The sequence below is a fragment of the Pleuronectes platessa genome, chromosome 5 (assembly GCF_947347685.1).
Source record: "Pleuronectes platessa chromosome 5, fPlePla1.1, whole genome shotgun sequence".
NCBI lineage: Eukaryota > Metazoa > Chordata > Actinopteri > Pleuronectiformes > Pleuronectidae > Pleuronectes > Pleuronectes platessa.
Genome location: NC_070630.1, coordinates 367,429 through 390,311, shown reverse-complemented (window position 1 = coordinate 390,311; position 22,883 = coordinate 367,429). Strand labels below are relative to the sequence as shown.

The 22,883-nt window shown below is 46.6% G+C and overlaps 4 protein-coding genes across 8 annotated transcripts; 2 read left to right on the top strand and 2 right to left on the bottom strand.

The window, feature by feature from the left end:
- Positions 1-904: 904 nt before the first annotated feature.
- Positions 905-5,055, bottom strand: spcs2 (signal peptidase complex subunit 2). The gene is made up of 5 exons (XM_053423287.1): positions 4,921-5,055; positions 2,199-2,282; positions 1,845-2,004; positions 1,612-1,747; positions 905-1,427 (listed from the first exon to the last, which is right to left on the bottom strand). Exons 1-5 carry the CDS (start codon positions 4,966-4,968, stop codon positions 1,241-1,243), a joined length of 615 nt encoding a protein of 204 aa, XP_053279262.1. The 5' UTR covers positions 4,969-5,055; the 3' UTR covers positions 905-1,240.
- A 684-nt stretch (positions 5,056-5,739) lies between these two features.
- Positions 5,740-12,012, bottom strand: rnf169 (ring finger protein 169). Of its 2 annotated transcripts, none has more exons than XM_053423253.1 (5): positions 11,739-12,012; positions 10,300-10,370; positions 9,839-9,936; positions 9,651-9,741; positions 5,740-8,592 (listed from the first exon to the last, which is right to left on the bottom strand). In XM_053423253.1, the coding sequence occupies exons 1-5, from the start codon at positions 12,010-12,012 to the stop codon at positions 7,471-7,473; spliced, it is 1,656 nt and encodes a 551-aa protein (XP_053279228.1). In that variant the 3' UTR covers positions 5,740-7,470. The 2 variants fall into 2 exon arrangements, with proteins under 2 accessions (XP_053279228.1, XP_053279229.1); XM_053423254.1 differs by lacking the exon at positions 11,739-12,012 and adding an exon at positions 10,658-11,717.
- A 482-nt stretch (positions 12,013-12,494) lies between these two features.
- On the top strand, positions 12,495-14,062 carry lipt2 (lipoyl(octanoyl) transferase 2). Of its 2 annotated transcripts, none has more exons than XM_053423273.1 (4): positions 12,495-12,552; positions 12,923-13,255; positions 13,335-13,461; positions 13,706-14,062. In XM_053423273.1, exons 2-4 carry the CDS (start codon positions 12,947-12,949, stop codon positions 13,960-13,962), a joined length of 693 nt encoding a protein of 230 aa, XP_053279248.1. In that variant the 5' UTR covers positions 12,495-12,552; positions 12,923-12,946; the 3' UTR covers positions 13,963-14,062. The 2 variants fall into 2 exon arrangements, with proteins under 2 accessions (XP_053279248.1, XP_053279250.1); XM_053423275.1 differs by having other exon boundaries at positions 12,519-12,552; positions 12,935-13,255.
- A 550-nt stretch (positions 14,063-14,612) lies between these two features.
- pgm2l1 (phosphoglucomutase 2-like 1) lies at positions 14,613-21,641 on the top strand. Of its 3 annotated transcripts, none has more exons than XM_053423246.1 (14): positions 14,613-14,931; positions 16,673-16,840; positions 17,019-17,122; positions 17,203-17,287; positions 17,384-17,467; positions 17,555-17,751; positions 18,089-18,278; positions 18,358-18,455; positions 18,540-18,720; positions 18,802-18,895; positions 18,991-19,144; positions 19,510-19,699; positions 19,779-19,912; positions 20,057-21,641. In XM_053423246.1, exons 1-14 carry the CDS (start codon positions 14,821-14,823, stop codon positions 20,157-20,159), a joined length of 1,893 nt encoding a protein of 630 aa, XP_053279221.1. In that variant the 5' UTR covers positions 14,613-14,820; the 3' UTR covers positions 20,160-21,641. The 3 variants fall into 3 exon arrangements, with proteins under 3 accessions (XP_053279221.1, XP_053279222.1, XP_053279224.1); XM_053423247.1 differs by having other exon boundaries at positions 14,615-14,931; positions 19,015-19,144; XM_053423249.1 differs by lacking the exon at positions 14,613-14,931 and adding an exon at positions 16,016-16,051.
- Positions 21,642-22,883: the final 1,242 nt, after the last annotated feature.

The window sequence follows — 22,883 nt, the reverse complement described above, 5'->3', positions numbered from 1 at the left end:
CAACCACAAAACACTGGATTCTCTTTAGTAACATCATCTTTACTGTCGTGACAAAAAGTTTCCACTGAAACAAACACAAAACATTCTGAATAAAAGTTTGGTCAGTCAGTCACTTCCTGTTGTAAGGCATCAACACGTCCGAGAAGGAGGGGAGGAGGAAGAAGGAGGGGATGGAGGAGGGGAGGGAGGAGGAGGAAGAGAAGGAGGAGGAGGAGAAGGCAGTGAGGGTGGAGGAGAAGAAGGAGGGGAAGGAGGAGGAGGAAGAGAAGTAGTAGGAGGAGAAGAAGGAGGGGAGGGCGGAGGAAGAGGAGAAGGCGGGGAGGGAGGAGAAGAAGAAGGAGGGGAGGGAGGAGGAAGAGAAGTAGGAGGAGAAGGAGGGGAGGGAGGAGGAAGAGGAGAAGGAGGGGAAGGAGGAGGAAGAGGAGAAGGAGGGGAAGGAGGAGGAAGAGGAGGAGGGGAGAGAGGAGGAAGAGGAGAAGGAGGGGAGGGAGGAGGAAGAGGAGAAGGAGGGGAGGGAGGAGGAAGAGGAGAAGGAGGGGAGGGAGGAGGAAGAGGAGAAGGAGGGGAGGGAGGAGGAGCAGGAAACCATCAACTCAATATTCAGTCTGTCTTTAACATCATCATCAAACTCTTCTTCTCAAGAACGCGGTGACAGCTGATGGCGGCTCGTTGGTCACTGATCGGCTCCGCCCACCACTGCCGAGGGAACAGGTTATTTTAATAACACCGACGACAGCTTCTACACATTTTATCCAATGAGCTGCTGCTGCTGATGTCACGTGACGACCTGACGGGGTGATGTCATCAGCAATGAGTTCAGACTCAATCAAAGATGTAATAAATTTGACAGGATGGTAAACCGGAGCTTTTCTTCAGTGACGATGAGAAAAACCTGCGACTCGACAATGTTTCAGGAACTTTATTTGTTTTCACAAAATATCTGAAAAAACTAAACTAATTAACCTGCACAGACACAGGAAGCTGCATCAAACTTTCAAAACAAAAGTATCAATTCAGACGAATCAGAACAAGAAGCTGAACTTTAAGCTTTAGCCACAAAACAATGAGACGTGATTTCTGAAGAAAAAAATTTAAAATGTTTTTACCCGATGACACAAACGGTTACTAGGGTTACGAACAACCACATGTGGCATCACAGACTCTTTGAGCAGATTTAATGAGATGAGAACCAATTAACTGAGGAGCCTCTCACAGCTTCCGACGACCACGTTGTGCGGGTTCATTTTGTTTTCTTGTCCATGGCGAGCGTGTCGTGCAGTTGGGAAACAGACTTTTCAAACTGGTCCATCACCAGCGTTCCATTGATGTCGAAGAACGCAGACACCGACCTGGTGAACTCCGTCTCCCTCGAGTTCTTCGACTTCCCGTCTGTGAAGGAAACTCTGAGCGTGTACTGGTCATCAAACCTGAAACACATGAGGTCAGAGTTCACGTCTCTTCACACAGAGTATTGTTACTGTCAGTCAGAGTAATCCGATTACTTCATTTCATGTGTAAAAAATCTTTTTACTCCAACTTGATCAAAGAGTTTTTGTTGAGGAAAAAGCTGATCTCAGGCCTGCTCAGTGGAGCTGCTCATTGATCACTGACCGTTTGAGGGAGGAGGAGAGCTGCCACATGTGATCTGGATCCATTCCAGTTGGATCTCTGTTCAGAGCCACCAGGAAAATGTTCTTCTCTTTATACGACGTGTAGACAGTAAGGACGGCCATCATGATGAAGTACGTGATGAAGACGAGTTAAAGAACGAAACAACACAACCTCAGCCGCCCCCCCCCCCCCCCCCCCACACACACACACACATTCTATGGTTAAAGGATATGAGATGACGCAGCAGGCTAACACGGGTCTGGACTGAGGGAACGGGTGCAAATAATCCCACACCAGCGCCAACATGGCAAACAAACAGGAAACGGTGCAGATCATCAGACGCCCATCCACCAGCTGGAAGTTCTCCACGTAACCGAACTTCTCCAACAACACCTGCAGGGGGCGCAGCAGCAGGAGGACACAAGAAAGACAAAGGTCATATCACAAGATGATGTCATCAACCTTTCACTAATTTAATGTGTCATCTTCAATCTACATCTTCTTTTCATCACTTCCTGTTCACAGGATGTGACATCATCCTGCTGACACTGAGCAGGATGATGAACTTTACTGAACGGAATTCAAACCTTCTTGGCAGCGTCGTCCAGAGAATTCTTCACAGCTGCTCCGTCCCATTTATCGATCTTTACTGGTTTCTCATCAATCCTCCACTGGAAAAAAAATCAACCAATTAGTATAAACTTTATCAGAATCTCTCAGGGTTCCCACGCTTGCCTTGAAAAAAAATTCCATGCTACCTCCTGATTTTCCAGGTACCATATTAAGTAATGATTATAGGCCCCTGAAGCTTTCCGCGCCCCCCTCCCCTCACACACACAACCCCCTAGGACACCTGACTACTAACTTGATTTAAAAGATGTGCCAGTCAAGTTACATTGTAAATGCTTAGAGATTATGTCTTATTGATATATCATTGCATGAAATAATGCAACAATCTGTAGATGAACAACAATTTATTGAACGGGAACTTTGAGACACATGAGCACTGGGATTGATATTTGTTCTCTCTTCCACTCCTCTCCTATCTCATCCTGTCCTCTTCTCTCCACACCTCCCCTCTCGTATCCGCTCCTGTCTTCTCTTCCTACTCTTCTCAACTCCTCTCCACTCTTCTCCCTTTTCCTCTGTCATCCTCTACTCTTGTATCCTCCTCTTTCATCTTCTCCCCTCTTCTCTTCCTCATCCTGAATCTACAGCGTGTCATTGTCACTCACTCCTGTAATGCATCACACATTTGAGATTATGAGTTTTACGTAGAAGAGGTAATATGCCTACCCTTACTCTGTAAAAGCTTTTGTAAATCAAACTAATGAACCTAAAAGGAAAAACATAAGGCTGGTTCCCCTGTGGCTCCTCAGTACAGCAACCTCAAAAATGTCTCACCCCAAATGTTCCTATTTAGTAGTATCATTTTTTTAAAGAAAAAACGAAAAATCACAAAATAGCTAAAAGTAGATATAAGAATGAATGTTACAAAATTGATCAAGACTAGACTGGTCATGTCAACTAGTATAGAAGTAATGTCACAGCCTAATGTGAAAATGTATTGGTAGTTAGCTAGCAACGCAAGCTAGCCAACACTAGCTAGTTAGTTAGCAAGCTGAATGTTGGCTAGCAGTATTGCACTGCATGTTCTTGCTAACCATCATTAATGAATCCAAATTCAAAACAAACTCCCCTAAATGTGGTGAATAACACGGTTTTAGGAAAAGTCAGTGAGTGAAATACATATGGGGATCGAACATAGTTCTAGTATTTTAAAAGCAAGGTAAAAATTACGTCAACAATTCTAGTGTAAGCTGAAGCTAGCAAGGCGCAGCTTTCTAGCCAGCAAGATTGCACAGGTTACTAACTAACGTTGATAAACCCAGGTTTATCACACAGTTGAAACACAGCTTCTTACATTTGAGGATAAACTTGCATAAGAAGTTTCACTGTAGATGCCAAGGCTCCCGTGTTGGCCGGTAAATGCATGTATTTGACCCTTCTATTGAGATCGCGAGTAATGTTTCTCGGTTATTATTCCCGAAGTCCACCAATCCGAAACTATACTTTTAAAGTCCATATCACCAGGTTGCCTGATCAAATTCCAACATCCAATACACCAGATAGGATGCCAAGAGCATGTTCTACAACATGGGATCATCCATTTCTATCTACAGTAAGAGCTGTTCACATGTAAAGGGTTTTTATAAACTTATCTTAATTCTGTGCTCAATAGTTTCATTTTATTACTATTTTACACATCATCCAATACAATTTTCCAGGATAACAGTTTCAATTTCCATGGAAGTGTTCACTTTTGCTCAGTTTCCATGACTTTTCCAAACCTGGAAAATGAAAAAATAAATTCCATGTTTTCCATGGTTTCCAGGTACCGTGGGAACCCTGTCTCTTATGAAATTGACTCAAATAAAGACAAACATATAATTTAACCGAGGGAAAAAAGAGTTTTCATTCTGTCAATAACTATAATTATTGTATATTATAAACTCTGTGAAACTTGAACGACTCTTAAACAAGTTACAATCACTCTGAACCTGTTCACTTAGAGAGAGAAAAAATAAACAGAAGAATTGGAAAGAAAATCATTCAACAGTTTTGAATATTAAACTGAATATTGATCAACAGTTTGTAACAGTTTGATTGAGTCTCTGAATCCTGGGATCTGCAGAGCAAAGGACTTCAGATCCAAGATGGCTGCGCTGATGAGCACCTCTGTTAATAAATGTGTTGCACATAGAACTGTCTGTGTACATGTGACCAAGTTATGCATTATTATGAACTGGTTTTACTAACGGTGGCTAGCTAGCTAACGTGAACATTGTTCCTGTGCTTCTCAACTCGGATTATTTGGGTGTGACGTCATTCCGAGCTCCGACGTGTAGCGGAAGGCGGCGTGACGTACAGCTGGCGTGTCCGTTACTTCCCGTTCACTGACGGATGGGGCTCGTCAGACACCGGAAGTGCCGTCACGTATAACAGCTATTTGGTTCAAACAAACGTGTGTGATGTTCCTGCTTGTTTCACAGTGACGTCCAATTGAGACTCTGCGGCTCCAATACGTCATATTTGAGTTAAATAAAAAATGAAATGATCTTTTAACAGTTTAAACATCATCCTCACTTCTGCATACTGCAGCCTGTTAGCATTAGCATGCTAACGGCAGGCTCTCTGCAGAGCTGCTCAAAGCTGGCGTCTTAGCGGAGACACTGTGACCTTTGACCTCAGACACGGATTCGAACCTTTGACCTGAAACAACCGGAGGAGCCCGCGTGTGTTCTGTACCTTCTCCAGCAACCCGTTCCTCCCGCTCCTCGATGCTGCAGTCGCCATCTTCTCCTCCTCTGACCTGGACGCTTCTGATTGGCTCCGCGGCGCTTCAGCTACGACTGACGTTTCCAGCTTCCGCGTGGCCGAGCAGCGTGCGCGTGCGTAAGAAACGTTTGAAACAGGAAGTGAATGAAAGAAGCCAAACATCAACAATCACTGATCAAAACAAACCGTCATCACAGAAACCGAGTAAATCAGTCTGATGTATGAATACAAATGAAACCTCCTCCTCCGTGTGAGCTGATGAAGACAATAAAAGTCCTCATTAGCGTGACTTAGTTTCTCAGTAGTAGAGAATCTATAGATACTAAGTCATAATAATGAGATACAGGATTATTATTTTCTTCATCACAGTGGTGGAAATGGGTTTCCATAGATGGACATGGACCAAATAAAAAAATAAAAGTAGACGTTAAATGTTTGTAAAGATGTTTCTGTGGTTTCAGTTCTTCTCTCTGTTTGTTCAAGTTTCTGATCAGTTTGGATTGAATCAGTTATCTGATGATATCAAAACAGGCTGAGACGTCCTGATTGACAGCTGACACTGACTCAGGATTGGTTAAGCTAGTGTATGGGAGGGACCTTTAACAGCACAAGATGGCAGCGTTTGTATCAGATACAATATTGGCTTAATTTCTGGAGGAAGTGGACACATTATTTATTATTACTTATTAATTTCTACCCACGTGTCTGCAGCACTGTCAGACTCAGTGTGAGTGTAGATGATAAACATGTGTACATGTAGATTGAGATGAAAGAAGGACAGGACACATGTTGGTCTCAGGTCATTTAGTTTTTCTTGGTCTCCTCCTCGCCATCATATAAAACTTGTGAATCCGATAGAAACATGGTCCCTCCGTCTGTGGGGATTTGGCACTCAGCATGAAAACACTGCATCAACTCAACCATCAAAGCTTCACACCCACTTTAGAAAATGTGCATATTAGTATCATCAGGGGAGAAAAGCCCTTCAGCTCCATCAGACACACAGACTGTCAATCATCAGAGATTCATGTCAGTCAGAAACAGAAGTCATGTGATCACATTACACAGTAAAACAACTTTTTACACTTGGTTTGGTTTTACAGCGTTTCTTTATAAAGTCGTTCCCTCGGCTGCACTTTACTGATGAACTCATCACAAACTCAGCTTTTTACTTATAGCTCCACTAGCTGAATTATTTCATCACATCTACCAATGAGGCTCGCTCGTCCTGTCACATGACTTTCTCTCCTGCAGAGCAATGAGGTGAAACTCCGCCTCCTCATCTGATCCAGTTCGTTCAGGTCTTCAGGTGGAAAGGTTCGGTCTGGACTACAGGAACCATTTGGCATCCACGGAAAATGATCAAAACCGACATTTACGAACTCTGGTTGACTGACTGTTGCTCATGTCGGTGAATTTGGTTCAAACAATAGATGCATTCACGAACTGTCGGGTTTCCACTTTGTTCCGAGCCGTCCCTGCTGGCCTGCCGCACTTCACACATCAACAATCAACACCAGCACTGATCAGAGGTCATTAGGACCAGAACGACACTGAAGTTTAGTTTGTCTTTGTTCGACACGTCGAGTGTATGAGACGTGTTAACGCTTTGAAAAGACGCACAGTCAGGACATCAGGGTGAGTGACCGGAATGATCCAGATTCATGATCGTGCACTATCGATTAATAACTTAATAAATGTGATTGTCAGTTTGTTTGAAGAGCGACAGAGACAAATACACACACACTCCTGCAGATGGAAGTTCTTCCCCCAGATAACAACGTAACACAATGCTTTAACTTCTTTGTGGCAAGAAGCGACGCCCCGTCTCTCCAGGAACATAAATATGAATTCAGCTGGTTTTTATGAAGATCAGTTCAAAGTGTGATGATTAGAAAACATCGGAGGAGCAGAGTATGAATAATGATGAGCCTCGTAACATGTAAGACACAGCATGTTTGCACACTGTGTCTTACATGTTACATGATTATAGAGGGCGCAACACTATAATCGGATCGTAAACTACAGTTCCATGTGTCTATAGCAGATCCTGGACACAGGATGCCAAAGTTGTGTTGCTGTTACACACCGGCTCAGCAGCCGACCCACAGGTTGTGATCGTTTCAAACCATCCGTGATGTTTCCATGAAGTTGATGAAATACAACGTGCAGGTGAATCAACAGTGAAAACGGTTCTGTCTTTAAGCGGCGTCTGTTTGATGGAACAGTGAAGACAAATGATAAACTGTTTATTGATCAGTTACCATCAATTATTGCTGCAGCATCAGTTTAATGTAAAATGAATCAGTGATCCGTGTGTTTCTATCGCAGTGGATCATTTTCTCCGAGTCGCTTTTTGGTGATTTGCTGGTGAAAGAAAATAAAACATGTTCAGGACATTAAACTTGTCGCTGCTGAGACGCATTTGAAAAACATTCATACTCTTCAAACCTCTCACCACTTTGCATATTTGAACCACTTCCTGTCTGACGTTGTGCTGAGTCAGCAGACAAATCCTTTTTAGTACTTTTTGTTGATTCGTCGGGACCTCCTCAGACCACGCCTCCTGCGGTTCTGATTGGACATCCAGGATCGTAGGAAGTACGTGTCGGGGCTCCTCCTGCGGTTGACGGTCTGGTTCTCCAGGTCAAACTGTCTCTGCAGCTTTAGGGCGAGGACCCGGTCTTGCCGCTCCTGCTGGATCTGACAGATGTACCGCTCGTCGAAGGCGTCCTGGCTGCCGGGCCGGCTCCTCTTCAGGTCAGCGTCGCGCTCTGAGTCCAGGTGCTTCGTCTTCTGCTTCCTCTTCTTGCCCCTCCGTGAGGTAGACTGGTTGTGGATGGTGCTGTCAGACTCTTTCCTGGGACTCTGCGTGTCCTTTGGCACTAATTTACACGACTGGAAACCAGAGTTCTTAGAATACGGGGAGAATGATTGTTTTCGACTAAACACCACCCCCCCGCTGCAGGATTCAGGAACCGCGACTGTCGATTCATGGTCTGAACTTCCTCTGAAAGTTGCATCGCTGCTGTAGCGGAGGGCAGGGACCCGGATCATCACAGACTGTTTCTGGAAAGTGTCCGTGTCCCCGGCTGGAGGATCGAAGAGCAGCCTCCTCTTGTTGGTGGATGTCAGCCCGTCTCCTGCAGAAGACACACGAGTCTTTGCGGCCTCCTCGCCGCCGTTGGTCTTGCTGTGGCCCTCTGTGATGGGGCTGGTCAGCGTGGCCTTGGAGTTCACTTTGAGATTCTGCCGATCAAGCTCGATCTGTCTCCACTTCTGAAGCACAGCAGGACTGGCCTCGTAGCTGGTGGATTTCTGAAGGCCGCGGGTCAGATTCCGAGGCGTGGACTTAACAATGGTGGGTTCCAACAGACGGCCGTCTGGGAGACGTTTGGGCGGCGTGCACGGCGAGCAGACGATGGGCTTGAAGTGGTTGAGCTCTTCTGAGATGCTGTCGTTGCTCTCAGGGCTGATGGAGCGCTCGGGCTGAGGCAGAGGGAGGACCAGAGGAGTGGAGGAGGATGTGATCACAGCTCGCCAGGTCAGCCTCCGGTCAGGAGCAGCGATCGGAGCCGAGACGGAGCGACTGTTCTCAGAGGAGAGAAGGATTCCTGCCGTGTAGCTGTGACTGATCCCGACCTGACAACAAGAAGAGACAGTTACAGGCAGCGGTGGGAAGTAACGAAGTACAAATACCTTGCTACTGTACTTAAGTAGACTCTGGCAGGGCCGATCCGAGGACCTCACTACACCATCCAATGGAGAGCAGCCATGTGTGTACAAAGGTCAGGGACTTAATCAACGCGAGCACATTCCTCATCCATTTCTCCTCTTTAGAAGGATCCAGGTTCTCCTGCAGGAGCTCAGTTCAGTTCAGTCTTTAATATTCGGTCTGAAATTTGGCAGCAAAACGAGAGAGTGTCCAGTGATTGTTTCTTCTACTAGCACTGTGCAGGTTGTTAACAAAAGAGGAACACTATCCTATTTTGTGTTCCTAGATCTTGTTTCCCTTTTGCTGAGTTATCATAAGGGTCTTTGTGTATCATTCCTGCTTCTGATTAGAAAGTGTTTAATGTTTCAGTGGTTGTACTGTGGTCTATTAGTGTTTCAGAAACAAGAGGCACTATTCCGTTGTGTTGATTCTTTGTTGTCCCTAGAAGTTCAGATGCACTGGTCCATTACTATTTGAACCTCAGCATCTGGGGTTCCAAATTTGTAAAATAAAACCGAGTATCTGTATTGTTGTTATAATTTTTCCATTTGTTGAAATAAATCCTGACGAGAAAAATGTTGGGTTGTGTTGTGTCTGTACGGCCTTTTGGGTACTTGTACTTTTGATACTTAAGTACATTTTATATGAGCGACTTTGACTCAAGTCATTTTCTTACGGCTGACTTTGACTCAAGTATGGCTTTCAAGTACTTTATACACCACTGGTTACAGGAGAGTTAATATGACACAGGACTCACTCAAACAATCCGACACCTGAACTGTGACCTTTACCCTCACTCATTAAAAGCATTATCATGTTTTCGTGTCTGATGGAACTTCAGCTAATCAACTAATCTGTGCAGCTCCAAGTGTAAATATCTGGAGATTTGATCACGGTCGCTGTAAAACACCTGAGGGACATAAGAAGATGACCGTGGGCTGAGAACACGGCTCCTAAACAGCTGCTCTCAGATCAGGGGTTGTACCTGGTCCATCATGGCCGGCTGAGCGGTGACCTTCAGTTTCCCTCCTCCTACCTCCACCGGGTCGGTGCAGCTTCGACTTCTCTGAGCACCACTGAGGAACAAATACAGGTCAGGGCATCAAAACCACAGTTGGTTACAGTCGGGTGTTTAAGCTGCACGACTCCTCATGATTCTGTGGTTCTGCTCACCCAGCAACAACTAACGAGGCTTTGGTTCTCCGGACGAAGGCAGAGACGTTCCTGATCTTCCTGATGGGCTCCTCGTTCTCGGAATCCGAAAGAACTCCCTAAGAAGACAAACCCTTCATGTTTAACCGTCACTCTCCTGAACTGAACATGTTAAATACAAGAGTCAGACACACAATGCCGTCGCACTGAGTCGTCTTTACGTCTCCTAAACTCTTCTCTGTCGTCACACAACAGCAACTGAAACACAACATGCGACGACAGTTACAGTCTCACAGAGAATCTGCTGCAGCTAATCAACGTCAAGGTTAGAGTTCAACACACAGCTGACCACGAGCTCTGCTGTTCTTCTTCGATCAATGGGATCAGGAATTTATCAGGAAACACAACACAAAGCACACGAACCAATCAGAAGTACGTCAGGTCAGAGGTCATGAACCCTGACACCGTTCGTCCTCGCTCACCTTGTGTTTCCCGCTGGCTCCTGATGAAACGTCAGCTGACTTAGTGAAGAGAGCAGGACACACAAAGAACTCTGCAAAGACACACACACATACATCTATAAGTATAACACAAACACACAAATAATCTGTTATAAGAACACGCACACATACATCTGTAAGAATGACACATTACATTACTCTTAGCTGATGCTTTTATCAAACGGAAACATTGATCTTGTATCGTTGCATCAACCACGAGGATCAAACCCAGAACAACAAGAATCAAGGAGGTCGATTAACTTCATGAAGCCAAACTACAAAGTGCTGCATATAAGTAACTCTTAACTTCATTTTATGATTTATTTTTGAATATAAACACCGGAGTTGACGATGGTTATTAAACATCGTCTTCTTGACCCAGGTGCGGTCTGAAGGGATGTGTCTTCAGTCTGGAGGACGATGTGAGGACTTCCTGTCCTGATGTCCATGTGGAGCTGGTTTCACAGTTTAGAAGCCGGGACAACAAACAGGGGGGATGTTGTTGAGTGACAGCTGTCCCTCGCAGTGAGGGAGCAGCTGATTGGTTGGTGCAGAGCGGAGTGGACGGGCTGTAAGGTTGGACCAGGTCCTGGATGTGGACTGGACCCGAGCCGTCCCAGTACTATTGTTTTGAAACGGATGCGAGCATCTATGATTATTTAGTAAACTAAAGCAGGATTTCATTTCTTAACATAATGTAATTGTGATTTCTAATTCTCATAAAACTAAATCTTCATTTGAGAAATCAGCTGTAATATTATTTAATTTGTTAGCTACATGCTAAGATCCTTTCAGGGTGAATATTTGTGGAAGGCTTAGGAAGCAGAGACTCTCTCTACAGAAACTTAAGCTCATCAAAAAGACTCAAGATCATTAAAGAATAAAAAATGTAAAAGTGAATACTTCATTCAAACTGATCTAAATAACTCAGGGTCCTTCTTACAATGAAGAACACAGAGAAACACATTAGAACCATCAGCTCCTGCTTCAGCTGCACAAGTTCTCATCAGTGTGACTGACTCATCACCAACTGATCCAATCAACCAATCAGATCCAATTCTTCAATCAGATCCAATCAGATCCAATCAAATCCTTCAATCAGATCAAATCAACCAATCAGATCAAATCCTTCAATCAGATCAAATCTTCTCATTAGAGCAGATCAACACTTTAAATCAAATTAAATAATCGGATCAAATCTCCAGATTAAATCCAGTGTAAACAGACTCGTCGGAACCTTGGGTCGGGACCTTGGGTCGGAACCTTGGGTCGGGACCTTGGGTCGGGACGGTCGCGGCCTCGGTCTAGTGTAAACAAAGTTTCCTAGTGAAACTCCTCCATGTTGTTGTTCTGCGGCTCAGATTCAAACACGGAGCTGACTCAGCGGGATGTCCGCCTCCCTCTCCCCGGTGAACACCGACCTCTCCTGCCCGCCCTGCTGCTGCTCTTCTCGGGGTCACTCCTCCTCCGGAGCCGCTCCTCGGCGGCTGGCTGTCTCCGGGCCCGGCAGGGCGGACAGGCCGGGTGTCCGCAGGGCGGCCTGCCCCCGGACGGACCCTCCGGACACGCCGCGCACTTCGTACCCTCGTCCTCGCGAGGACTCGACCCGGGGCCGCTCGCAGCTCCGGACCGGGACCTGCCGGCGGCGGCGCTGGCCGCGGTCCCGGACCGTTCGGCGGACCGAGCGGCCGCCATGTTCCTGCTGAGTGTCCTCTATCAGGTCCGCTCACAACAAACCCCGCCCGGTCGCAACCGGAAGTGAGCAGCCCGCCAACTCCGGCAGAACATGGCGCGAGCCCGCTCTGGTGGAGCTTCAAAATAAAACCACTGTATATGATTAATTTGATTCATTGTATGAAAACGATATGATAATAGGACATAATGAAAGGTCTGTTAAACAAGTGACGAACATCCGGCGGAAACAAACATTAATATTGTATTGTTCAAAGTAACATCAAAATAAATGCGTCACTTGTTTCCTGTTCAGAGATTTCACAGCATGAGCTACTTCTCAGTGCATTATAACCGTTATACATTTCTAATTATGAATGATTAATGTTATTAAAAAACATACGAAAGAGAGTATCGGGCAACAGTGTGAGAAGAATAAAACAAATGAACCCTGACAAGTTTTATTGTGAAAGGGTTTTTTCTAGAGGTACATACCGGAAGTACATACTGATCTGACAGAAGAACAAGAAGAAAGATGGCGGCGCAGGGTCAGTGAGGATTCAGGTAAAAACTTCAGTCTATACAGATTTAAACCGGTTCAACTGGTGCAGTTTCATGTCTTTTTTAATATTTTTTACTTTATACACATTCATTTTCGTTCCGGTTATATTCCAACACTATGAAACGTTTTAATTAAAATGTATTATCGATTTTATTCATTATTTGTTAATGGGATCATTTGTCGGAATTATTGATTTGTAAAATATCAGTTTATCAACAATATAATTGAATAAATATGATGTAATTGATTATCTGCACGTTTTAACAAGTAAAGTTATGATGATATATCAGCACTGCTTATACAACCTCCATAGAAACCAGCTGGGGTCTTGTCTTGTATGAGATCAGCATGTTTACTCACCTGATGTGTTAGTTTTGGATCTAGTCTGGTTCCTGGATGCAGGGCATCAGGCCGGTGGTGGAGGTGGTCCGTCTGGGCCTGGTCACCTATCAGGAGGCTTTGCGGTTGCAGCAGGTCTATGTGAACCGGCATCGGTCCGGTCCAGCTCACGCACTGTTGCTCTGTCAGCACCCACCAGTTTACACCACTGGGATCCGCCATAAACCCTATCCTGCCCCCCTGCTGGACCAACTCCGCCTACTGGGGGCAGATGTCCACCGGACCAACAGAGGGGGTCTCATCACATTTCACGGCCCGGGACAGCTGGTCTGCTACCCCGTCCTGAACCTGGGCAGCTTCAAGAAGGTCTGAGCTGATTGAGTCTGCCCTCTAGCATTGGTAAAGGTGACTGGACACAGTTTGAATCCCTGCTGTGTTTTCTCAGAGTGTTCGCTGGTACGTTTGCCAGCTGGAGAAAACCATCATCTCCGTCTGCAGCCGGTTCGGTGTTGAAGCGTCCACGTCGCCTCACACTGGCGTTTGGGTTGGTGACAACAAAGTGTGTGCCGTCGGTAAGACAACTCTGAACTCTCATTTAACACATTCATGTTGTAGTTCTACAAAGGTTAATATGTTTGAAACATTTGATCTGAAACTGAGTTTACTTCACATTATATTATTATACATTATTAAAAAGTTCAGTTATATTTGTAATGACAAAAACATTCAGGTGTTTAGAAGCTTGGGTTAAGTGACGACCTGAGTGTCAGAGCTTCCTTATCAAGCTTGTGAACTTTGTTTTCTTGTCATTGTCAGGAATCCACTGTGGTCGATACATCACATCTCACGGTTTAGCTCTCAACTGTGACACCGACATGTCGTGGTTCAGCCACATCGTACCGTGTGGCATTGAAGGTAAAGGAGTGACGTCGCTGAGCGCTGAGTTGCACAGAGACGTCAGCGTGGAGGAAACCACCCCTCACCTGCTGGAAGCCTTCAGAGACCAGTTCAACTGTCAGCTGACAGACGCACAAACAGCAGAAGATCACTGGAGCAGAACTGACCCGACGTGACGCAGCTCCAGGCTCGAACGGCCTCACTGTGAATCACAGGTCATGATTCACTGTTAATTGATGATTCATTGTTGGATTCTAATAAAGGTTTTTGAATGACTTTTTTCATGAATAAAAATAAGGTAAATAGCCTGTTATGATTTATCAAATAGTATAAATTTTGACTTTAATAAAGAGGATGATAGAGAAAAAAATGTCCTTAAAAGCCACAGACAGGACAGAAGTTCTTCCTGCAGATTATGAAGCAACACAGAGTTTTAACTTCATTGTTCCGTTGATCCAGGAACTTAAATATGGATCAACTGAAAGATCAGTTCTACATGTGAGGGATTAGAACTGACTGCAAATCCTCATGTTCGATTCCCACACCTGAGAGATGGATCTGATTCACATCAGATTGAAGAAATCAGCAGCAGAACAGAAACAAACCGTCTGACAGGCCTTCTTCTGGCTCCTGGTTTGGCTCCTGGTTTGGGTCCTGACCTGTGGATCCTCTGGATCCTGTAGATCTTGTGGATCTGAAATGAAGAAGTGTTATTTAAAAACCCTCTTCTTCACAGGATGATAAAGTGTGGGCTGCTGAGTGTGGAGGCTTGTGTTGCCCCCCTCTGGCCACCCGGTGTCTCTGAAGAAGAAGTGTTGCCTGTCGGGAGTTGGAGTCTCAGCAGTGACCGGAGTGTAGTTAGCAGTTAGCGGCTGCTGTAGCTAACATTAGCCGCTGAGGGTGATCTGGAGACGGACACGCAGAACAAAGAGGAGCCGGGAGCGGACCACCTGCCCCGGCGGCCTCCCTGCCGTGTGTCCGCTGCCTGTGAGCCGGTGTCGGTCAGATGAGTGCTCGCTAACCGGGGAGCCAGCATGGGAGAAGACTGCGGAGGTAACGGGGACCTGACCGCCAACCTGCGGTGTCGGAGCACCGGGGACCCGCAGCTGGACAAGGCGGTGCACCGGTGGTTAACCTGGGACAAGGTGGGTGTGTGTCCGCCTGGAGGACAGCTTCACACCGCTGTGTGCTGCAGGGCCTGCGGGGGGGGGCTGACCTCCTTTGTGCTTAAACTGGTTTCAGACTCGAGGGAAACAGACCATGATGATGATCTGCTAAAGTCCGCACATAATATAAGAGGATAAATAACTGATGAAACTGAAGCTGTGTGAGAAAGTGAAGCTGCAGCTGTAAAATAATGAAGTTCATGTACTGATGTGGGTCCACCTGAGGTCAAGACCTGAGACCTGAGGTCAAGACCTGAGACCTGAGGGTCAAGACCTGAGACCTGAGATCTGAGGGTTAAGACCTGAGACCTGAGAGTCAAGACCTGAGACCTGAGGTCAAGACCTGAGACCTGAGGTCAAGACTTAAGACCTGAGGGTCAAGACCTGAGGTCAAGACTTAAGACCTGAGGTCAAGACCTGAGAGTCAAGATCTGAGACCTGAGGTCAAGACTTAAGACCTGAGGGTCAAGACCTGAGACCTGAGGGTCAAGACCTGAGATCTGAGGGTTAAGACCTGAGACCTGAGAGTCAAGACCTGAGGTCAAGACCTGAGACCTGAGGTCAAGACTTAAGATCTGAGACCTGAGGGTGAAGACCTGAGACCTGAGGTCAAGACTTAAGACCTGAGACCTGAGGTCAAGACCTGAGGTGAAGACCTGAGTCCTGAGGTCAAGACCTGAGACCTGAGGGTCAAGACCTGAGACCTGAGGTCAAGACTTAAGACCTGAGACCTGAGGGTCAAGACCTGAGACCTGAGATCTGAGGGTTAAGACCTGAGACCTGAGAGTCAAGACCTGAGGTCAAGACCTGAGACCTGAGGTCAAGACTTAAGACCTGAGACCTGAGGGTCAAGACCTGAGACCTGAGACCTGAGGGTGAAGACCTGAGACCTGAGGTCAAGACTTAAGACCTGAGACCTGAGGTCAAGACCTGAGACCTGAGGTGAAGACCTGAGACCTGAGGTCAAGACCTGAGACCTGAGGTGAAGACCTGAGACCTGAGGGTCAAGCGGTGTGAGGAGGCCGCAGTGCGGACCTGATGGAGCTCAGCAGCACGAGGAGGAAACACCTGAACACTGATGTCAGGACTCAAACCTGAGGTGTGACTTAATTATGTGTATTTATACATACATATATAAAATGCACCAGCTGTAGATCTTATCAGTGAGCAGATGATCAAAGCCTGAATGAACCAAGATGAACGAGCAGAAACCAGATGAGAAACTTCCGGTCGACATCAGTTGATGTTTCAGTGACACTTTGTCCTCAGGTCACTACGTCAGTCCACCTCTCTCCTTCACTTCCTGTTGGTCACAGTGGATATTTAATCACTGCGTTTCGGTTATAAAGGTTATTTTAGATCTGTTCCCTCTGATTGGGCCAGACCTCTCAGGTGGTCTGTTTGTCTCCGACCAATCATAGATCATTATCAGTGACATATCACAGGTCAATTTCAAGTAGAGATAGAGCCCAACAGAAGTGGACGTCTGATTCCACATGGTGGCTCTGATTCATCAGATCACACACACACACACACACACACACACACACACACACACACACACACACACACACACCACCTGGGTGCTTGTAAAGGTCACAGCTGCCGAGAGTGTCACTGACCTTCACTGTAAATGTCAACAGCCTGGACACACACACACACACACACACACACACACACACATCATTTACACTGATGTCTCCTGTCTCATGTTCTGTAGAACCAATGGACCCGGGCTCAGGTGGAGTCTCTTGTGGCCGAGGCTCAGTGGGACGATCTGAGGACAAGGCTCGGCAGCAGATTGAGCTTCGGGACGGCCGGACTCAGAGCTCCAATGGGAGCCGGATTCAACCGAATCAACGACCTCACTGTCATCCAGTCCACACAGGTCAGACCAGTTCATAGACTGGACCGCTGAGGCCAGACCAGTTCATAGACCAGTGCAGACTTTTATGATAAAAAAGATGCTTCAATACCTAGTGTATCATAAAGTCGGACTAAATGAATGAGTTAGTTATGGATTCAGTGTTTTTCATAACGTTGACGTGTTGTTTTCTTGGCTCCAGGGTCTGTGGTCCTACCTGTCCAGGTACTTTGCTGACCTGAGCAGAGGTGTGGTGGTTGGGTTTGACACCAGGGGACAGGTGGAGAGCGGTTGCAGCAGTCAGAGGTGAGTCCAGCAGACGTCCAATGATCATGTGACCGACCCGGATCCACATGACCCCTGACAGAATGATGTGTGTGTTTCAGGTTGGCAAAGTTAACGGCGGCTGTGATGCTCAGCAGAGACGTCCCCGTACATCTGTTCTCTACGTTTGTCCCCACGCCATTCGTGGTGAGGAAACGCCAGTGATGACATCATCTGTCTCACGGGACGACACGCAAATAAACACAATCAGCTGCTACACCTGTTCTGTTTGTGTCTTTGTAGCCATATGCTGTGAAGAAACTAGGAGCAGCCGCTGGAGTCATGATCACCGCTTCACATAATCCTAAAGAAGACAACGGGTACAAGGTCAGAGACACACGTTAAACTGTAAATAAGATGACAATGAAAATGAGCTGAATCTGAATATTGCTGCTGTACCCCCCCCCCCTGCAGGTGTACTGGTGTAACGGCGCTCAGATCTCCGCACCTCATGACAAGGAGATCCTGCGGAGCATCGAGGAGCAGTTGGAGCCCTGGAGCGCCTCCTGCTGGGACGAGGAGCTGGTGGAGAGCTGCTCCCTGAGGACTGAGCCCCTGACCCAAATCAACAGCTGCTACATGGAGGAACTGGCCTCCCTCTGCTTCCACAGGTAACATGTGTAGCGCTTCACCTGTAGACCTAGTCCATGATGGTGGATCCTGATCCTGATGGTGAACTATGATCACAGCAGGTCTCCTCTAGCCTCACTGACTAACTCCTCAGTTCAGTGTCTGCTCCTTCCTTTCCCTTTGATCTTGAGGTTTTCTCAGAGTCCGTGTAGATTCTGTTCTGACATAAGAACAAATCCCAGATAAGAAAACATTGGTGAATGGCAGAATCTTCATAAAACAGTTGTTGTTGAGGCCCACTGATCCTCTCTGTCGCCCCCTGGTGGAACGAGTGACTGAACACCCTCTGCTGGAAACTATTTTCTCTCCGTTTCTCAGGGATCTGAATCGCAGCTGTCCTTTGAAGTTTGTCCATTCATCCTTCCACGGTGTGGGACACGTCTTTGTCCAGCAGGCCTTCCAGACCTTTGGCTTCCATCCACCAGTCCCTGTACCGGAGCAGAAAGACCCCGATCCCAACTTCCCCTCCCTCCGATGTCCAAACCCAGAGGAGGGGGAGTCTGTTCTGGTGAGACTCAGATCCCAGTCCACTGCTTTGTTCTCCTGGTTCAGTGTTTTGGTAGTAATGGTTTTCTTCTGTGGTGCAGGAGCTTTCTCTTCTCCTGGCAGAGCGGGAAAACGCTCGGATCGTCTTGGCAACGGATCCTGATGCCGATCGTCTGGCTGTAGCAGAGAAGTCTGATGGGTAACTGGGATGTTTGCTCAAAGGCACTTCAGTCCATATTGTCAGAGATAAAAGCTCTAACACATTCCTGCTGTACTGTTGCAGGTGTGGCTGGAAGGTGTTCACAGGTAATGAGCTGGCAGCTCTGCTGGGTTGGTGGATGTTCTTCAACTGGAAGGAGAATCATCCAGACCCCGCAGACACTGGGAGCGTTTACATGTTGGCCACCACAGTGTCGTCCAAGATCCTGGGCACCATCGCTCACACGGAGGGGTTCCACTTCGAGGTGAGACCAGAACGCTTCCACCTGGAGAATCTGAGACTGATACAAGAGGATGATGGTCTCTGGTGTCTTTGTGTTGAACAGGAAACTCTTCCAGGGTTTAAATGGATCGGGAACAGGATACACGAACTCTCCAAAACAGGGAACACGGTCATATTCGCCTTCGAGGAGTCGATTGGTAACTCTTTTTTTTTTTTAAATCCCTTGACCTTTCCTCAGCTTGGAGATTTTAACCGCAGCTGATTGGCTGTCATTTTTGTGTGCTGACGTCAGGAACGCTTCTTCCTGTGACATCAGGTTTCCTGTGCGGCAGTATGGTCCCCGAGAAAGATGGCGTGAGCTCGGCCGCCGTCGTGGCAGAAATGGCTTCTTACCTACACAACAAGAGCCTGAGTCTGAACCAGCAGCTCCACAACATCTACCTGACGTACGTGTGTTCATACGTACACTCATAGTTCGGTTGTCATTTAAATCTGAATATATACTCTTCTTATGATTCATTTAACACTGGAGTGAAACTCTGTCTGTAAACTGTTTGAAATCTTCTCGATGATTTTGATTAGAATTAATAATAATTATGTTTAATCTGATTTAAAGATTTAATATAGAATTGAACCTCAGTTTATGAAGAGAGATTATAACCCAGCTTCCACCACCAGGTGGAGCAGATGCTTCAGAGTGAAGAGGTAGTTAATGTTCAGTGGAGATGTTTGTTAAGGGGATAAACACGTATAGCAGAGTTACCTCTCTTTTATTTTGACAGTGGTCTCTGTTGCTGCTTCCTGTCTGCAGGTATGGATTTCATGTGTCTAAGACCTCCTACGTCGTCTGTCACCACCCGCCCACCATCCAGAAGATCTTTGGCCGGATCAGAAACTTTGACGGCGAGGGATCGTACCCGAAGTCGTGCGGTGGCGTCAGTATCGTCCACGTCAGAGACGTGACCACGGGATACGACAGCAGCCAGGCAGACCTCAGATCTGTAAGACATGAACAGGAAGCAGCTGTGCAAGCTGATGCTGTTTTTTGTGACTTCCTGTGACTCTGTGTTTCCTGTGGAGGTTCTTCCTGTGTCCAGGAGCAGTCAGATGATCACCTTCACGCTTCAGAACGGCGTGGTGGCCACGCTGAGAAGCAGCGGCACAGAACCCAAGATCAAATACTACACCGAGTTCTGTGCCCCGCCAGGGAAAAGGTCAGCTGACTGTGACATCACAGCCTGTTTCATCCCACATCTCGCATTCATCAAGAGAACATGTTGTTTTAGTATTTGACCTGACAAACAGATCAATGATAAATCAGTGTGTGAGGTGTGTTGTTGTGTGTGTGTCTGTTGCAGTGACCGGTCCAGTCTGGAGGAGGAGCTTACAAAGGTGACGGACGCTCTGCTCGACGAGTTCCTGGAACCAGAGAGGAACAACCTGATTCGTCGTTTTGTCTAACCCCACCTCCACGTACCTGGTCCGGCTCTGTGGTGTCACTTCCTGTTGTGTTAGATCTTCTCTGTGGTGTCACTTCCTGTTGTGTTAGATCTTCTCTGTGGTGTCAATGAAGTTCATGTCGGACTGAGGAAGAAGAATGTGACCGAAGATTGAGAACATCATGCAAGAGAGCATGATGGGAACTTGGAAGAGAGCACGATGGGAACTAAGCAGAAAGCATGATGGGAACTCGGCAGAGAGCATGATGGGAACACGGCAGAGAGCATGATGGGAACTAGGCAGAGAGCATGATGGGAACTCGGCAGAGAGCATGATGGGAACTCGGCAGAGAGCATGATGGGAACTCGGCAGAGAGCACGATGGGAACTCGGCAGAGAGCACGATGGGAACTCGGCAGAGAGCATGATGGGAACTAGGCAGAGAGCATGATGGGAACTCGGCAGAGAGCACGATGGGAACACGGCAGAGAGCAGGATGGGAACTAGGCAGAGAGCACGATGGGAACTCGGCAGAGAGCACGATGGGAACTAGGCAGAGAGCACGATGGGAACACGGCAGAGAGCACGATGGGAACTAGGCAGAGAGCACGATGGGAACTCGGCAGAGAGCACGATGGGAACTCGGCAGAGAGCACAATGGGAACTAGGCAGAGAGCACGATGGGAACACGGCAGAGAGCACGATGGGAACTAGGCAGAGAGCATGATGGGAACTCGGCAGAGAGCATGATGGGAACTCAGCAGAGTCCAAAGAAAAGAACAAATGTGTTTTGAGGTGAAGGAAAATGACGTTGAAACCTAATGTTTGTTTTCCTGCAGTTTCTCAATGTGGAAGTTGATAAATGACAAGTTTTAGTTTTTAGATCAGCCGGCTGGTGTCAAAACACATTTCATCAGTTTTCATTATTCTAATATTACATTATGAAACTCCAACAATTCTTAAATACATTCTCTAAAGGTAGTTAGATGTTAAAAAAACATGAATGAAACTGTTCCTTTACTTTTCTGAAAAAAGAAACCAATCAAATTATATCTTGTGTCAGAAAAAGTTTTAAAATCAAAGTCCAGCTTTGATTAAACGTTGTTTGTGTTAAACTGCTTCAGTTCCTAATGAATCTTCATCTGATCTTCATCTGGATCAATAATGAAGCTGCTCATTAAGTGAACCCAACACGTTCAGAGGAGATGGATCCACGGAGGTAAAGACCTCTTTGAACTAAAAGACGTTTCTGTGGATTTGATTTATTTTTGTACTCGACAGGTGAACAGTGTTGTCATGACGATAGAGGCTTGTTCAGCTCCGTGTTGTTATTTTATTTATGAACAGAGAAAATCTTTATTTTGAATGAATCAAAGTGATGAATCAAACTTCACAGTTTGATTCATCACTTTTTTTATTCCATCTGTCAAACTGATGATGTCATCAACGTTACTACTTTACTTTAGAAATATGAATTAAAGTAATAAAGTGTATTTTTCAGTTATTCAAAGTGTTGGGTTTTATTCTGCAGATCTAACTGAAGATTAAGAAATGATTGATAATAATATCAATAATAAAGAACTGCTTTTGTGGACCGAGTCATGGATCTGGACTCTGGACTCCAGAATGTTTTCTTAGTTCATGTCCTGGTGTTATAATTACATTACTTTCCATTTAGCCGACGCTTTTATCGTTATGTATAAGTTTTGAAGTTGTAAGTATAAGTATCATATGTCACAAGGAATATAAATGGAATTTACTGTTAACAACTCCTTCTAAACATAATTGGACTAAAGTTTTATTGTGAATGAGGTCGACAGTCGGAATCTTCTTCTTCTTCTTCTTCTTCTCCTGTTCATGGAACTTGTTGATTATTGTTATTAAAGTGAACTCTGCTGAAGTTGATCCCACAGAGGCTGCGACTGTCCCTCAGGTCAAAGGTCACTGCAGCTCATCAACATGTTTGTCCCTGAGGTGTCTTCACACGAGACACAGAGCCCACAGAGACCAACCAGAGTCCTCACAGGACGGATAATGACCTGTGTCCTTCACCAAGCTGTTTACTAACAACTATCCTTATTAGGATCAAAGACACATCAAAGTGAAACCAACTGTTCAACTTCAAAGACACAAAGTTACTGTCTCTAACAGAGGGGCCCGACTTCAGGGACCCATCACTGACAGAGGGGCCCGACTTCAGGGGCGGCCCCATCACTGACAGAGAGGGCCGACTTCAGAGACCCTTCTCTAACAGAGGGGCCCGACTTCAGGGGCTCCGTCACTGACAGAGGGGCCCGACTTCAGAGGCTCCATCACTGACAGAGGGGCCCGACTTCAGGGATCCGTCACTGACAAAGAGGGCCGACTTCAGGGATCCGTCACTGACAGAGAGGGCCGACTTCAGAGGCTCCATCACTGACAGAGGGGCCCGACTTCAGGGATCCGTCACTGACAAAGAGGGCCGACTTCAGGAACCCGTCACTGACAGCGGTGCCCGACTTCAGGAACCCGTCACTGACAGAGAGGGCCGACTTCAGAGACCCTTCTCTAACAGAGGGGCCCGACTTCAGGGATCGGTCACTGACAGAGGGGCCCGACTTCAGAGGCTCCATCACTGACAGAGGGGCCCGACTTCAGGGGCCCCATCACTAACAGAGGGGCCCGACTTCAGGGGCCCCGTCACTAACAGAGGGGCCCGACTTCAGGGGCGGCCCCGTCACTGACAGCGGGGCCCGACTTCAGGAAC

Coding starts and splice junctions, on each gene's coding strand:
- spcs2 (XM_053423287.1), bottom strand. CDS start 4,968: ATGGCGACTGCAGCATCGAGGAGCGGGAGGAACGGGTTGCTGGAGAAG. Junction 2,005..2,198: donor TGGACGACGCTGCCAAGAAG/GTTTGAATTCCG, acceptor CGCCCCCTGCAG/GTGTTGTTGGAGAAGTTCGG. Junction 1,748..1,844: donor GTTAGCCTGCTGCGTCATCT/CATATCCTTTAA, acceptor TCGTCTTCATCA/CGTACTTCATCATGATGGCC.
- pgm2l1 (XM_053423246.1), top strand. CDS start 14,821: ATGGGAGAAGACTGCGGAGGTAACGGGGACCTGACCGCCAACCTGCGG. Junction 17,123..17,202: donor AGCGGTTGCAGCAGTCAGAG/GTGAGTCCAGCA, acceptor TGTGTGTTTCAG/GTTGGCAAAGTTAACGGCGG. Junction 18,721..18,801: donor CGGAGGGGTTCCACTTCGAG/GTGAGACCAGAA, acceptor TGTGTTGAACAG/GAAACTCTTCCAGGGTTTAA.
- rnf169 (XM_053423253.1), bottom strand. CDS start 12,012: ATGGCGGCCGCTCGGTCCGCCGAACGGTCCGGGACCGCGGCCAGCGCC. Junction 9,937..10,299: donor GAGCCAGCGGGAAACACAAG/GTGAGCGAGGAC, acceptor TTGTCTTCTTAG/GGAGTTCTTTCGGATTCCGA. Junction 8,593..9,650: donor AGCCGGCCATGATGGACCAG/GTACAACCCCTG, acceptor TCTTGTTGTCAG/GTCGGGATCAGTCACAGCTA.
- lipt2 (XM_053423273.1), top strand. CDS start 12,947: ATGCAGGGCATCAGGCCGGTGGTGGAGGTGGTCCGTCTGGGCCTGGTC. Junction 13,256..13,334: donor ACCTGGGCAGCTTCAAGAAG/GTCTGAGCTGAT, acceptor GTGTTTTCTCAG/AGTGTTCGCTGGTACGTTTG. Junction 13,462..13,705: donor CAACAAAGTGTGTGCCGTCG/GTAAGACAACTC, acceptor TGTCATTGTCAG/GAATCCACTGTGGTCGATAC.